The sequence below is a fragment of the Thalassophryne amazonica genome, chromosome 4, assembly GCF_902500255.1.
Source record: "Thalassophryne amazonica chromosome 4, fThaAma1.1, whole genome shotgun sequence".
NCBI lineage: Eukaryota > Metazoa > Chordata > Actinopteri > Batrachoidiformes > Batrachoididae > Thalassophryne > Thalassophryne amazonica.
In genome coordinates this window covers 100216066-100231445 of record NC_047106.1, presented here as the reverse complement: position 1 = coordinate 100231445, position 15380 = coordinate 100216066, and the positions used below count along the sequence as shown (strand labels likewise).

The 15380-nt window shown below is 40.3% G+C and overlaps 1 protein-coding gene across 1 annotated transcript; it reads right to left on the bottom strand.

Annotated features, from left to right (window-relative positions):
• Nucleotides 1-8321: 8321 nt before the first annotated feature.
• Nucleotides 8322-13222, bottom strand: LOC117508993 (diablo homolog, mitochondrial-like). Its single transcript, XM_034168818.1, has 6 exons — nt 13116-13222; nt 12340-12472; nt 12063-12188; nt 9164-9274; nt 8854-8950; nt 8322-8705 (listed from the first exon to the last, which is right to left on the bottom strand). The coding sequence occupies exons 1-6, from the start codon at nt 13220-13222 to the stop codon at nt 8500-8502; spliced, it is 780 nt and encodes a 259-aa protein (XP_034024709.1). The 3' UTR covers nt 8322-8499.
• Nucleotides 13223-15380: the final 2158 nt, after the last annotated feature.

Here is a 15380-nt window from a genome sequence, read left to right as displayed (position 1 = left end):
TATTCGTTCACTCCAAAAGGATCATGAATTAACAAAGTTAATTTCATCTCATTCGTTGAAATATTACCCATTCCACCTCTCGCCTTAAACGTATAACATAGATACATGTAAAAATGTTACAAAAAGTCATCACACATATTGCTATAATTAATATTGTCAAAGGTGGCACTAAGGTACTCCTGGCAGTGACAGACATCCCTGAAAAGATATCCCACCAATGATGTGCTGATGCTTGCTGTACTAATTTTGCCACATGTTTTACCCGGTCACTAGCTATCAATGTAGACACGAGACTGGAGATGTTGGACGTATGTGACTCTATTAATTGCTGAATTTCCATAGATTGTTCCAATGCGCATTTGAAACGCTCCAGGGAAAGACTCCATGGGGAATGCAATACATCCCATTGTACCGAAGTCAGCCGACTCGATACAGAATAATTAGTCAAATGATACGTCCGGTTTCCCCAATGCCATAAGTGCACATTGTTCAGGCAGCCAGTAAACGGAACCGAAGGTACTTGTGAATTGTCCAGTCACAAAGTACAACCTCTGAGTCGGTTAGACATGGATTGGCATATCTCATTTGCAGCACACAGGCCATACCTTTATCTGTGGTATCACACATTTTGGTATCAAAAGTCGTATTAGTTTTTGGTTCTAACCACTCTCCATCCATATGCAAGAACCAATAGCCATTAGTCGTAATTACCGGTAACACTTGATATTTACAAACAACCTGTGGTTGTGTCACATTGTACTGGGTCCAGTGTCCAGTACATACTGTTTCATTACACTGTGTAAATTCTGGATGTAACTTTAACCATAAGGTATCAGTTATATTCCCAATCCATTTCCAATCATGATAGTTCCCTGTGGTAACTATACGCTGACGAATATTTCCCTGTGTTTGATAACATTGTTCTGGTCACTTCATTCCTACAAGTGGCCGTTGTTTTATTTAACATACATACATGTACTAAGGAAGATATAATCAGCTGACACCCTTTACCTATCACTGGTATATTGTAATTCTTATAACATTGTCTACATTTGTAGATAGTACAATCACTAGTCAAATTTCCAAATGAACATTGTTCATTAGCTGCACAAGTAAAATTGTCTTGGGTCCTGCTTTGGGTGCTGTTTTTCCATGAAAGAGTCACCACTTGATCAGCAACCACCAGTTGATGTCCTTCTGTCATTCCCCAGCAACAGGGGACCATGGCACCACCTACAAGGAGGAGTATGACCCAGCAGCCGACACCTCCAATCCCGGGGCTTCCACTGGTTGCCATGACGACGCCCACCTCCTGTGGTTCTTGATCGCCCGATCAGCAACTCCCACCAGGGCATCAAGCCTAGACAACACAAGTGTAACTACGGGTAGAATGACAACGATTAGTCTTCTCTTACATAACACTTTGATACAGGCACATTTACCCATTTTTCTTCACCTTGATAGAGTATACTAACAGTTGCATCATTCCCTTGAGCTATAATTTCTGCCGCTTTAGGCGGTCCGTTAGGTTGTTTAACCCAAACTTTGGCACCTGCTTGATCTGAGGAACCAAAACCTTGTGTTCCTCTTGTAGTTATCACTACAGGTTTTGGTATTTCCTGTACCATTCCCATTTCACAAGGCTTGATTACCAATTGAGCAATTTTATCTCCTTTGTTCAATATCATAGGTTGTTCTCCAAACAATCTACAAACCACTCCAATCTCGCCTTGGTAATCTGCATCTATCACTCCGGCTTGAATAGTCAGCCCTTTGAGTGACAGGCCACTTCGTGGCAGGACATGTCCGTATGTGCCCTTTGAACACTGTAGGCCTAGCCCTGTTTTTACCACTTGAATTTGGTCAGGTACCAATGTAACGGTTGTCAATGTCCTTAAATCTAATCCTGCTGAGCCTGGAGTTGCTCTGACAGGTAATTCCGCTTGTGGATCAATTTTCCACATTTTGATGCTGTCAGTAGTATGCTCTATCATTTCTCCTGAAATCATCCTTATCAATGGTGTGGATCCGGACCCTATAGGTCGATTGTTTAACTGATCCACTGCAGTAGTCAAGTCCTGTTTCCATTGTCGCATAGTGCGATCTTTTGACAGCTTCAATAGGGTCTCTTTAAGGAGCCCATTCATTCGTTCTACTAGTCCCGCCGCTTGCGGGTAATAGGGAATATGATAAATCCATTCAACATGATGTTCTTTGGCCCACTCTTTTACTTTATTCCCCATAAATGAGTACCATTATCAGTTTGAACCTGTACTGGTAATCCATAATACTGCTGTATTATTCCCAAACACTTAAGTGTGGCCATTTGATTTGCAAATTTACATGGATGCACTACCAAGACTCCCGAAAATGTATCTACAGCAGTGCATGCATGTCTGCATCCTTTGGACATAGGCAAGGGTCCTATAAAGTCTAGTTGCCAAATTTGACCAGGACTTTTACCTCGATTCAACTGTCCATGTAAATGTTGAGGCACACCCTTTCGATGGTGTTGACATTGTTCACATTCAGTGATCGCTGTTTTTACATCATCCAATTTTAAATCAATACCCCGGTCTCTTGCCCATTTTAGAGTACCTTGTATTCCCCAATGTCCTGCTTTAACGTGAGCCCATCTAGCCAATCCTGGACTCGATTGTCTTTGTTCTGTCATAACCTTTACCAACTGGTCTGCAGCTTTATTAAATAAAGCTTCTGAGTCTTGTCCATTTGTGTGTGCATCTACATGCACCACAGTAATAGGAATTGTTTTAGCCTTTTCCCAAATGTCTTCCCACAATTCTCTTCCCCAAACTTCCTTAATGTATTTTCCAATTAGTGGCATGCCATGTAGGCATCCAGGTAAGTAGTCCTTGGGTCACTGACCATGAGTCTGTATAAATATGGAGGCCCTGTGGTCCTCCCTGCATGACCACCATATGCACGGCCTTCAACTCCGCCCACTGACTGCTTTTTCCTTCTCCTAATTCTTCCAGAGACTGACCTAATTGTGGATCGCCTTTTTCCTGCTTGATATTGACAGGAACCATCAGTGAACCATGCTCGACTTTTCTCATCATCTGACAAATCATCCCATCTTTTTCCTGCTTTAACAGGAGATTCCTCCAATGGTTGGACCTCAAAAGGCACCTCATCTTCCTCAGGAGCATCCGCTACCTGTTCATGCAATAATGAAACTCCCTTTTCACCTGGTTTTACTCGTTCTGACACATACCATTTCCATTTTATCACACTAGCTTCCTGAGCTGTTCCTATTCGGTGTGTAGTAGGATTACTCATTACCCATGAGAGAATAGGTATCTGAGTTCTCATCATTACCTCATGTCCTACCGTTTGTGATTCAGTTTCAATTAACGCCCAATAACATGCTAAAAGTTGTTTCTCAAAAGGTGTATAACGCATACCTGCATCTGGGAGTTTTCTCGACCAGAATCCTAAAGGTTTGCGTATCCTGTTTTGTTTTTGCCATAAGCTCCAATTAGCATAATCATTTAGAGCAGACACTTGAAGTTCTACTGGTCCTGATTGCATTTTTCCTAAGGACACAGCCTGCTGTATGGCTTCCTTTGCCATATCAAATGAGCATTGTTGTTCCTCCCCCCATACAAAAGAAGAAATGCCAAAAACAAGATGCACAAAAGTCCCAAAGTAGTGATAATGCAGAAAAAAGGTGCAATTTTTTTTCATCTTCAAGAGGCCTTTTTTTTTAAACAGGTGCAACTTATACACCAGAAAATACAGTACTAGTAACAATAAATTCCCACTTTCCACATATAACATTTCTGCAACTAATTCATTGTAAATCAAGACTCAAGACAGCAGGTGTGTTTAACATTCCTGAACATGACAGACGTGTCAAAATGAGTGCACACAAATCCATCATCATCTCTAAAATACCTCCCAATGGAGCTTTCTCTTTAACCTCCACCCGTTTTAACATCTCACATAAAACCGGTGGAGTCGCGGTGGGAATTACTCCAGTCCACGACCCAGGGCGTCCCCCACGTCGCCGTAGAAGCTGGCCTATTTCTTTAGAAGTGATCCCATCCCACCCAGGGACCACTTCTTCCTGTTGAGATGCCTCCTCGGCATCCATCTTTCCCAATCTAAAGCAAGACTCCTGCTGAGATGCCACCTCCGCATCTCTCTTTCCCAATCTAAAGCAAGACATTTCTGTGTGTAGTCTGAGCATAACCGTATCCTGCCGACAACGCCAAAAATGTTTTGAAACAAGGTTCGGTCAGATCGGCACACAGAAATGATCACACAGACTGCATTTTGCTAGAACAAAAAGGCGTATATTTATTCCCCGCAAAAGCAGTTGCATCAAACACAAGTGGTTGCAGCGCATGAAACATCTCTTTCTCTCTTACCGTGACGCCTTTAAGGTGGAGAGCCAACACCTTCGGCAGAGTGCGCCTGTCAACCGGCTGGGCGTTCGTACGTAAACCCGCAGCAGACTCTGTCGGAGCATGGCTCTGCCTCCTCTTTTCTAGTGTGTGCGCAAAGGGAGGGTGAGTGGCCATTTCAAACTCCCTGGCGCACATAATTCCTTTAATCAACAGGCATCAAAAAGGTATTTCCTTTTGCAAAAACATAATAACCCCAGCTCTTCACTCCCAGTTCAGAATGACCCCAGCATGCTTCACTCCCAGTCGTTAGTGGCTAAAAAAACAAAGTTGTGCAATCAGTGTAATAATAACAAGTACATCATTAGGGTTACTTTAAGACAGGGGCAAAACAACATAATCTTTTTCTCCACACACCATCAGAGCAGACAACGTGGCATTTATTGGAGTTAAACGCGCCCTGTTTAAAATATCTCTTCCCCCGCACACCTCGCATGGGGAAGGACTTATTAAAGGCAATAAGACACAATCGCCGTTAGGAATCTAGTTTAATTCATCCACCGTGGATTGCATGTATGGGTTGATCTCGCCTGTGAGCCGTCTTACAGCGTCATTTAAGGGAGTCAGCTGCACTCTGTTAAAAACTTCATCTCTGGACTCATCTCCAGGCGGGCTGTGCGCTAAAACAGGGTAATCTTCACTCACAGAGTGGAGCGGGGAATTTGACATTAATCTCGCGAATGATATGCAGATTAATTTCATCGGTGGTAATTTCGTTGATTTCACCTCGGCCAAATTGCTAAGAGCTTTCATTTAAAGGTGTTAACCGAACTTGGTTTAAAAATCTGTCTCTGGAGTCTGTGTTATCTAGAGGCGGCGAATTTAACAGCTCAGCTAATGACCCATCTGTTCCACCGCCGTCTCCCGCTGGGTCAATTATTGGGCCATTTAAATCCTCTAATAAACCTCTGAGGGTAATCTGTCGGCCTGAATTCTCCCGTTCCCAAAACAGAATACACATTTTATGCAACAGGTTGATTCTTCCTCAAAAACAATTAATACCACTCCAAAATATCTTCGAGCCTGGTGTGTTGGTGGAAAATAGATGGTCTCCCGTCACCAGAAGCTGAAAGACACAATTTATTAAATATTTATGCTTTAAAAAAGACATTTTTCATTAATCATTTCCTTACCGTGTAACATCAAATCCCCTCCTGTGGCTCTCTGACGACGAGCTGGAAGATCTCCGCCGGCTGTAACAGAAAAACTTTAGATTATTAACCCGTATTTTTAAACATAAATGAATTTTCGGAGGGTTTACTTACATCTCTGGTGAAGCCGAGGCTTCCTCCTGCGTTCTTCCTTCAGTAAGGTCCTCTGACTTGATTTCTAAAATTAAAAAATAGAATAAATTTCAAAAAGAAAACACCGGCCACCGGTAATTTCCCCTCATAAAAATATTCAACTTGACTAATGATGTTTATACCAGCCCTCATAAACACATTAAAAAACACCAAGTGGCGCCATGGGGTCCCACACGCGTGCACACACACACACGCACGCGCGCTCACCCACCTTTTTTTTTTGCTCTAAAAAACACTCACCCCCCTTCCTGCTGTGACACTCAGCGTGACACACACACAGGATTTTTTTTCAGTTACAGACTTCTGTTAAGAGTCAGCAACATTAGCTACTTTACAAAAAGGTTATTTCTTTAATTACTTCAAAAAAGACTTTTATTTTAACAACAATTAAGGGTAACCAGTATTTCATTATTCTGTTAGTGGGACACTGTATCCATCTGAAAGGCCTCCAGGGCTCTCGGTTGTTGTGCAAAAAAGAATTTGCCCTCCTTAGTCTGTTAATAGGAAAAGAGTCAACCTTTAATTACTTCAAAAAAGACTTTTATTTTAACAATGATTAAGGGTAACCAGTATTTCGTTATTCTGTTAGTGGGACACTCTGTGTGCTCCTTAAAGGCCTCCAGGAGTGCTTCTGTTAATGGGACACTCTGTATCCATCTGAAAGGCCTCCAGAAGGGCTTGGATGTGGTGCAAAGGAATTAAGCCTCCTTAGTGTATTAAAAAAATCCACCCGTAATTACATTAAAGATACGGCTATTTTGTAAGTGTTCTTTAATTCAAGAATTAAAAATATAAAAGGATATTAAAATATTAGACGCAGGTGGGAGGGGCAGGGGAGGTGGGGCTTGGGGCAGGATTTGGAGGTGGAGGTTGGGGCGAGGTTTGGGGGTGGGGCTTGGGGGGGTTGACCTTTGGTGACCCCCAAATCATAAATCATCTGGCCCTAACCCTTTGGATGTGACAACATATGTCCTATATTTCTCTCTGCTGTGCTTTGTTCCACTGGCTGCCACATGCTGTGCGCAGGACGCTGCGTATATAAAATAATTATTTTGTAGTGGATTAATCATTTTTTTCTGCAAGTTGGCTGTTGATAACACCTCTAATTGCTTCCTGAATCACAGAGCACTCCTCCACCCGCAGCCATTTGCGTGTGCATGCTGAACAAGCTGGAGAAAGCATTTGGAGCTGTCTAAAAATTTGTCATGTTTACATTGTCATGGCTTGGTAAAACAGTTGCATGTTCTTTCCTTCTTGTGTGCAGCTGTAAAAGTATGTTTATAATAGATTTAATGTCTCGTTATAATCATTCAGACGACCTGCACTATGATGCAGTATGCTGACCCAATCACTCACACTGTTCACTTCTTTATTCGACTTGACGAGCTGCACGTTGTGTCGGCGAGCAGATCGTGCCACGTTGCACAACATTTATGCGTGAAAGATTTTTTTGAACATTTCAAAATTCTCTTTGCCCAATTGCACATGCCGGCGCCCCTCTCACGTTCAGTCTACACCCATTAATGATGAGCTTACTCTCCTGCATGACGCAGTGCGTGTAAGTGCGTGCATCAAAGTCATTGAAGTGTCAGGGGGCCTTTACACTGCGCTCTTTGCCTGACATGCTAATGAGCAAAGGTGCACATCTGTTTTCCCGATGCTCTATTGATTATTTCCAAAAAATGCTCGATAATGTGTATGCAAACTTTGATCACTCATTGCATTGTGCCAAGCGCAGACAATCATCTGCACCTGCTGTTTATGCCCTGTGTTTTTCACTGCCAAGCCCCTCTGGGGTATGAAGCCGGGCTGATCCTTTTTTACGTTTGTGTGCCTGGAAAGCTTTCACTTTTTACTTTTGTGTGAATAAAGGACATTCCATGTGTGTTAGACTATAGAACTCATCAATGATCATGTCATCCGACTCAATTTCTACAACACATTAAAATGTCATGCCAAATGAAAAAGCAATTCACTTTAATTGTATAATTCCAAAAGGTAAAAAAGTTGCAGTTATAATATTGTCCATTTCATTATGACACATAAATTGTGTGTTTTAAGCACAATACATATAAAACACATCATATTCCATTCAGGAAGAGAAATCACTCTTACTCGCGATTAAATACACAGACCTAATTCATCAAGCAATTACACAACTGTGACAAATTCCACATACATTCCATGTAAGTGTTGTTATATTGATGGCTGCTTTATCAAAATAATTTTTTAGAAAATACAAAAAACAAATCTTAAAAAAACTTCTCTGTATTATAAAGTAAATTCCAAAAGCATAAGACTGTTGTATGTGATATCAACAACAATCAGGTTGAGACATTCCTCTTCACTGTTTCTTCAGCTCACTGTTTGCCGTTTGGAGCATCATGCTGGACTGAAAAGTATAGCACCTGTCAAAAATGTATTTCTGCTCACCATGTCTGAATGATTAATTTAACGCTGACTGATTTCACAGTTTTTCCGGCATTTTTTTTTTTTTTTTTTTTTTTTTGAAATATCACTGGGAATAGATACAAATGTCCAAAATAACTCTTCCTCTGAAATGGTACAGAATCCTACCAACAATAGTAATATTAATAATAAATGGTAGAACTTTTATCTGAAATCAGAATCTGTTGATCATAAATTCTCAAGTGACAATTTTAAAAATTCTCAGGTCAGTTGTGTCCATCAAGAAATGCACGTATGCCCATAAACTGGCCCCATCACAACACGTTGTCACACATTTTTGTCTTTCAAGAGTTCTCTTAATCTTCACGTAAATAAGCTTCATTGATTTCATACTCCTCATTTTTCCCAAGAAATGCAACATATTTTGCCATCCTTTGGATCTCTTCAACTTTAGTTTCAGCCAGCTTCTGATCTGCATCCACTGAGAGTTTCTGGGCCTCCTCCACTTGGGACTGAGCCACCTGAATGTTTGTCTTCACTGCGATGGACGCCTGCTGTGCTCCTGGAACATACAGTTGTAAACACACATTTAGCTAAGAGGTCATTTAAGAAATGACAGAAAAATCTCTGAAGTTCAGACATTAGATTTAGAAACTCACTGACTATTTTAATTTTTGTAAATGCTCAGGCACACATCACGTTTTACGTACCCGATGTGTTTGCTGCTTCAGCTGCCATTTTGCAAAGCTTGACACTATTGACCCACGTTGACTCAAAACGGTTGCATCTGTCGAGTCTGTTGCTAACCTGCCATGAAAACCAAACAAATTACATCACAAATTTATTGAAATTTTTTTCTCGGCTTTATAAGATCTTACTGTCAATTTATTTAAAAAAAAAAAATGCAAATAACAGCCGAAAGGTGGTAATACATTTTTTTTTTAAATACGTTCAATAGAAAACTGGGCGGTCTGTTCAGGTTTTGATCAGCATTTTTCTAAAGCGCTCAGCACATCTCACCTCTTCACGCTGTCCAATGATCACCTGCCAGATAGAGTCCTCCTCTGCTGGGGTGAGCTTTCCCAGTGAGGCCAAATAACGCCTTTGCAGAGCAACAAGTGTGTGCACAGCCTATTAACAAACAAAAACAACATAAAATCACTGATACTCAACAGGCTTTTAAATGCCGATATTAAAATAACCATATTGGTCATTATTACGTTTGATCCAAAATACAGATGCAACATAGATATTATTTAATAATATCTATTATAATAATTTACTAATGCAAAACACTAAAAATTGAGAATTGACATCCTGTTTTGTCTGTTTGCTGATGAGCACTGGCTTCAGCTCATTCAAATAAATGTGACACTAAAGGTTTTTTGATTGTTTATTTTTCCTGTTATTTGCAGTAGAAATTTTGCAGGAAGACTTACAAGAAAAACAATTATCCAAAGCATTCATCATTTTTTAAATTAATTGTTAGAGAACTGTTTTGCTTTCTGTATGCGTCCTTACAATGGAATCAGATGTGTTGTTCTTTTATAAAACTTTTCAAACTTTTACAACAACATTGAATGCAGCAAATACCTATTAAAATATACATTTTAACATTACAGCAAGAAGGTCATGGGATCGATTCCCACCTGTGGCCTTTCTGTGTGGAGTTTGCATGTTCACCCCATGTTTGTGTAGGTTTGCTCTGGGTGTGCCGACTTCCTCCCACATCCAAAGACGTGCATGTTAGCTAAATTGGAAACTTTAAATGTCAGGTTTCAGCCCTGATCTGGGTTATTTTTTTTCCCGTTTCTTTTGCTCACTGTCAGCTCCAGCCTTGATTTATTAGTGTTTAATTGTTGTCACGTGTTTATTCCTTGTCCTGTGTTGCTTTGCCACTTTGTATCTTTATTACTTTTCATACTTTAGCCATGGTTCAGTTCTGTTCTAGTTTTGTTCAGCCAGTCTGTGTTTTCATTGTTTATCACTTGTTTATTTTGTTCTTCTCATTTGTGATATTATCAACTATGCTGAAGTATTGGGTTTTGTTTTTTGCTATCAATTAGTTTCTGTTTTACTTAGTCAGTTACAGTTTAGTTTTGTCTTAGTGTTTATTTTCTTACTGTTCCCTTATCAGTTACTTTGTACTTTTGTTTCTGTGCTTATTTTCTGATGGACTGCTTTTTAGTTCATGCTTAGTTCATTCCTTTTTATAGCAGTATTGTATTCTGTCCTCAGTTTCTAATTTATCTTTGTTCTTAGTTTTTCCTCATCCTACTTGATTGTGTTGTCATTCCATGCCCCTGCACAAGCTCTTGTGTCTTCGTCTCTCACTGTGACTCTTTCTGCTTAGTGTTTATCCACTCACGCTCTTGCACCTGTTCATGTGTCTTTGTCTCTTTCTTCACTCCACTTTGTGTTTCTCCTCATCACAAGCTTGCACCTTGCACTATCTTTGTCCTCCGGCCACGCACCCTTTCTAGATTGTTCTCCTGCATGTGCACCTTGTTATCACCTGCTTATTTAAGTGCCTCCCAGCCGCCACTCTTTTGCCGTTTTGTTGTCGTAGTACACTTAGCAGCTCTTGTATCAGTCCTGTTTTGTCTTGCCGTGTTTCCGAATCCTGCTCTGTGTTTTTGACCGCACCTTTTGCAGCCCTTATATCTGTGTTTGCTCATGCCTTTGGACCCTGTTAGATCATGACTGCATTTTTGCCTTGCCCTGTCTGTACCATTGCTCCACTGACTGCATATCAGAGCTGCTCCATCTCTAGAGTCTTTCAAATCTGTTCTTAAGACTCATTTTTATGCTTTGGCTTTTAATACAATTTAAGCTGTGTGTGTCTGGTTTTATGTGTTTTCGTATATTTTGGAATTTTAATGCTCTGTTTTGGTGGTATGGTTTTTTGATATTTTTACTGTGAAGCACTTTGGGCAGCTGCTGTTGTTGTAAATGTGCTATATAAATAAAATTGGCTGTTGTGTGGGCCGCTGAAGAGGAGGTACTGCTGGCCCACCACCACCAGATGGCGCCCTGCTTGGAGTGCGGGCTCCAAGCACAAGAGGGCGTCAGAGCCGCTGGGAGTGACAGCTGTCACTCATCACCATCACTATAAAGGCCGGACTGCAACTCCACCTCCTCGCCGAGAAATCAGCTACCACTTGAGGTGACTTTCTCTGTGGTAATTTATTGTATCTAAACATTGTTCTGTGTGCAGCCGTTTTTCCTGCGGACTTAGTCTGAAGCTGGATTGGCGGATAGTGGGAGTGCGACGTTCTTCGCCTCTCACTCCATCCAGGGAAGAGACTAACAGGAGCTGCATGGGTGAAACTGTTTCTGGAGGTGGAGGTTCTCCCTCCCGGAGGAACTGATCAAGGGACGATTACTGGGTGTGTCTTCACACACCCACCATTAACTTTCTGTTTCTGCCAGCAGTACCTGGTCTGACAGCTGGAGACGGTGGCCACCTGGGACTCGGGACTTGGCGGCTCCGGTGTTCTTCGGATCCGCTGGCGGTGGAAGCCGTGTGGGATCCGGCTCTTCTCTGGACAGACGTCTTCTATCCTCGAGCCTGCCCACACGTCACCTTGTATACGATTGACTGCACTCCTGTATTGCTATTGTCTGTATTCCGTTGTGCAATTCACAACATTAAATTGTTACTTTTTGGCTCATCCATTGTCCGTTCATTAACGCCCCCTGTTGTGGGTCCGTGTCACTACACCTTCCCAACATTGACATTGACATGGAAAATGCATGTCCAAATCCAATTTCATTGAATGGTTCCATTAAGAAAAAAAAAAAGTGTTGTTCCTGAAAGATGTCATAGGCCATGTATCATGCATATAATTTCCTAAGGGAGAGTTGCACACCCCTTCTAAATGTTAGTCAATAGGTTTTGTCTAAGATTGAATCATACCTTTGAATACTCTGTCAGGACATCTATGAAAGCCAAAGTGGTCTGGGAGAGAAATGTGCTGGAACTGTCTGTAACCAGTGAGGCTGCTCTCCTTATCAAGGAGTCATGAGACAGGTTTTCCACTTGCTACAGAAAGAAAATAAAATACAATGCATAGTAAAAGTAAAATACATGACCTTCCTTTCATTGGGTTATTCCATTTAAACATGAAAAATAACAAGAATATAAGATATGTACATTCATTGTATATTTCTTGTTTGGAAAGTAACTAACTGACCTCTGTAAAAGCAACAGCACTGAGCGGATGGCTGACACTTAATGATGCTCTGCTTATGTGCACAGTGGACATCCAGGTACTCAACCTCCCATCTGCAGGTTTTCTACTGCTCAGCTTAACATTCTCAGAACTCCTGGAGTGTAATTAAGACAAAGTGTTACAAGGTAAATAACCACAGCTATCTCATACCAACCAACTTTCATGTTTTGGGGTTAGCACTGAAACCTCAAGGTAATAGTTTATATGTCAAATCTGAATATTAGAACAGTTCACAGGCAAATCTTAATAAATAAAGGTTTTCTTCAATTAAATTGTAAGCAAATAAAAAGTAAGATCGCTATTAAGATACATCATTAATTTTCAGTGCTTGAATTTTGCTTGCTGAAATCTGCAGGAGGTCAAACACTAAGCACACATTATACTACTATTTCAATGAAATGGACAACATAATGGTATCTGTAGTAATCACGCAAAATGAAAGCAACATGGAAACATTAGTGATAAAATCAACTGCAATTTTTTTCCAATGCTCCAAAAGAGAACCTTTGTTGGTACAGTATGTTGGTGTGCATCCTCAAGCATTTGATTTTAACTTCTCACAGTTACTGTCAACATTAGTGCTGTACATACTATATGCAGTATTTTGTATTATAATGTTTAACTGACATAACACATTTATTTGAGTGCAGTATGTGATTTGGGGATCCACATTAGATAACACAACAAAATCCATATATGTTTTTGCTCTTATACATTGCAAATAAACAGCAACCTACCTTAGCAAACTCATGCAGGCTGCCTGACTCCTGAACGGGTACTTCCTCAGGAAAGCAGCTCCGGTTGTACGACTGGCACACACCGCACACTGATTAACAGCTTGCATTTTGCAGATAATTTTGCAGCTAAAACAGATTCTGGGTATTTGCTGGAAATAAATAATAATAAAAAAAATATATATTATTTATGAACGGTTTTACTGATTATTTTCTGCAATTTTTCTCCTCTTTATTTTTGCCTGCTCTATTTAAGCAATTCTGCTGTCCGCTCACTGCGCCTGCTATTACATTGATTAGCGTGCTGTTAGATGGCCTTCAAGCTATAAGTCTGCTGACTGACTACACTCATGTCCTGTGGGTATTTGTAAGGCCCCGGCATCATTTCATTGCGTAAAACGTATTGATCTGTTGACTTTGAAGGCAAATGTGTGTACTTATCTGACGGAACTCACGTCCACCTGAAAAAAAACATTTTTTTGTTGTTGTTGTTTTTTGCTTTTACTCCAGAATGAGTTTAGGATTCAAACTTATTGAAGACATTTTGCAGACATAGTTGAAAATCATTTTACTTTTCTTGCTTTGCTTGTTAGTTGAAAGCAAGCAAGATGAGCATGTAGTACAGGCTGTCACTTTTATTGTGAGGGAATTACAACCAAAATGAGTGAACAGTGTATAAATTCCAGTACTTAGTAGTAAAATTTATATTTCATAACTAGGTGTGTGTTATTCCTTCATTATTTCACTGACAAGTCAGTCGATAAAAAAGGTGACTTTTTATGTATTATATCCTTTGAATTTCAGCTAAATCAGTCCGTTTTTAGCTTGGTGACTTATGATAATGGTACATTTAACACTGAGTTCTGCCCCTCTAATTCTCCCACAAATGACTACAACCCCTGGCAAAAATTATGGAATCACCGGCCTCACAGGATGTTCATTCAGTTGTTTAATTTTGTAGAAAAAAAGCAGATCACAGACATGACACAAAGCTAAAGTCATTTCAAATGGCAACTTTCTGGCTTTAAGAAACACTATAAGAAATCAGGAAAAAAAAATGTGGCAGTCAGTTACTTTTTAGACCAAGCAGAGGGAAAAAATATGGAATCACTCAATTCTGAGGAAAAAATTATGGAATCATGAAAAACAAAAGAACGCTCCAACACATCACTAGTATTTTGTTGCACCACCTCTGGCTTTTATAACAGCTTGCAGTCTCTGAGGCATGGACTTAATGGGTGACAAACAGTACTCTTCATCAGTCTGGCTCCAACTTTCTCTGACTGCTGTTGCCAGATCAGCTTTGCAGGTTGGAGCCTTGTCATGGACCATTTTCTTCAACTTCCACCAAAGATTTTCAATTGGATTAAGATCTGGACTATTTGCAGGCCATGACATTGACCCTATGTGTCTTTTTGCAAGGAATGTTTTCACAGTTTTTGCTCTATGGCAAGATGCATTATCATCTTGAAAAATGATTTCATCATCCCCAAACATCCTTTCAATTGATGGGATAAGAAAAGTGTCCAAAATATCAACGTAAACTTCTGCATTTATTGATGATGTAATGACAGCCATCTCCCCAGTGCCCAATGCAGATTCGAGATTCATCACTGAATATGACTTTCATCCAGTCATCCACAGTCCACGATTGCTTTTCCTTAGCCCATTGTAACCTTGTTTTTTTCTGTTTAGGTGTTAATGATGGCTTTCGTTTAGCTTTTCTGTATGTAAATCCCATTTCCTTTAGGCGGTTTGTTACAGTTCGGTCACAGACGTTAACTCCAGTTTCCTCCCATTAGTTCCCCATTTGTTTTGTTGTGCATTTTCAGTTTTTGAGACATATTGCTTTAAGTTTTCTGTCTTGACGCTTTGATGTCTTCCTTGGTCTACCATTATGTTTGCCTTTAACAACCTTCCCATGTTGTTTGTATTTGGTCCAGAGTTTAGACACAGCTGACTGTGAACAACCAACATCTTTTGCAACATTGCGTGATGATTTACCCTCTTTTAAGAGTTTGATAATCCTCTCCTTTGTTTCAATTGACATCTCTCGTGTTGGAGCCATGAGTCATGTCAGTCCACTTGGTGCAACAGCTCTCCAAGGTGTGATCACTCCTTTTTAGATGCAGACTAACGAGCAGATCTGATTTGATGCAGGTGTTAGTTTTGGGGATGAAAATTTACAGGGTGATTCCATAATTTATTCCTCAGAATTGAGTGAGTCCCAATTTTTTTCCCTCTGCTTGGTCTAAAAAAGTAACCATT

Bases quoted from the DNA above. Each gene is read 5' to 3' on its own strand.
- LOC117508993 (XM_034168818.1), bottom strand. From the start codon at position 13,222: ATGCAAGCTGTTAATCAGTGTGCGGTGTGTGCCAGTCGTACAACCGGA. The intron at 12,189-12,339 runs GTCAGTTAGTTA...TTCTTTCTGTAG, and splicing joins GTGCTGTTGCTTTTACAGAG to CAAGTGGAAAACCTGTCTCA. The intron at 8,951-9,163 runs GTGAGATGTGCT...TTTTCATGGCAG, and splicing joins TCATTGGACAGCGTGAAGAG to GTTAGCAACAGACTCGACAG.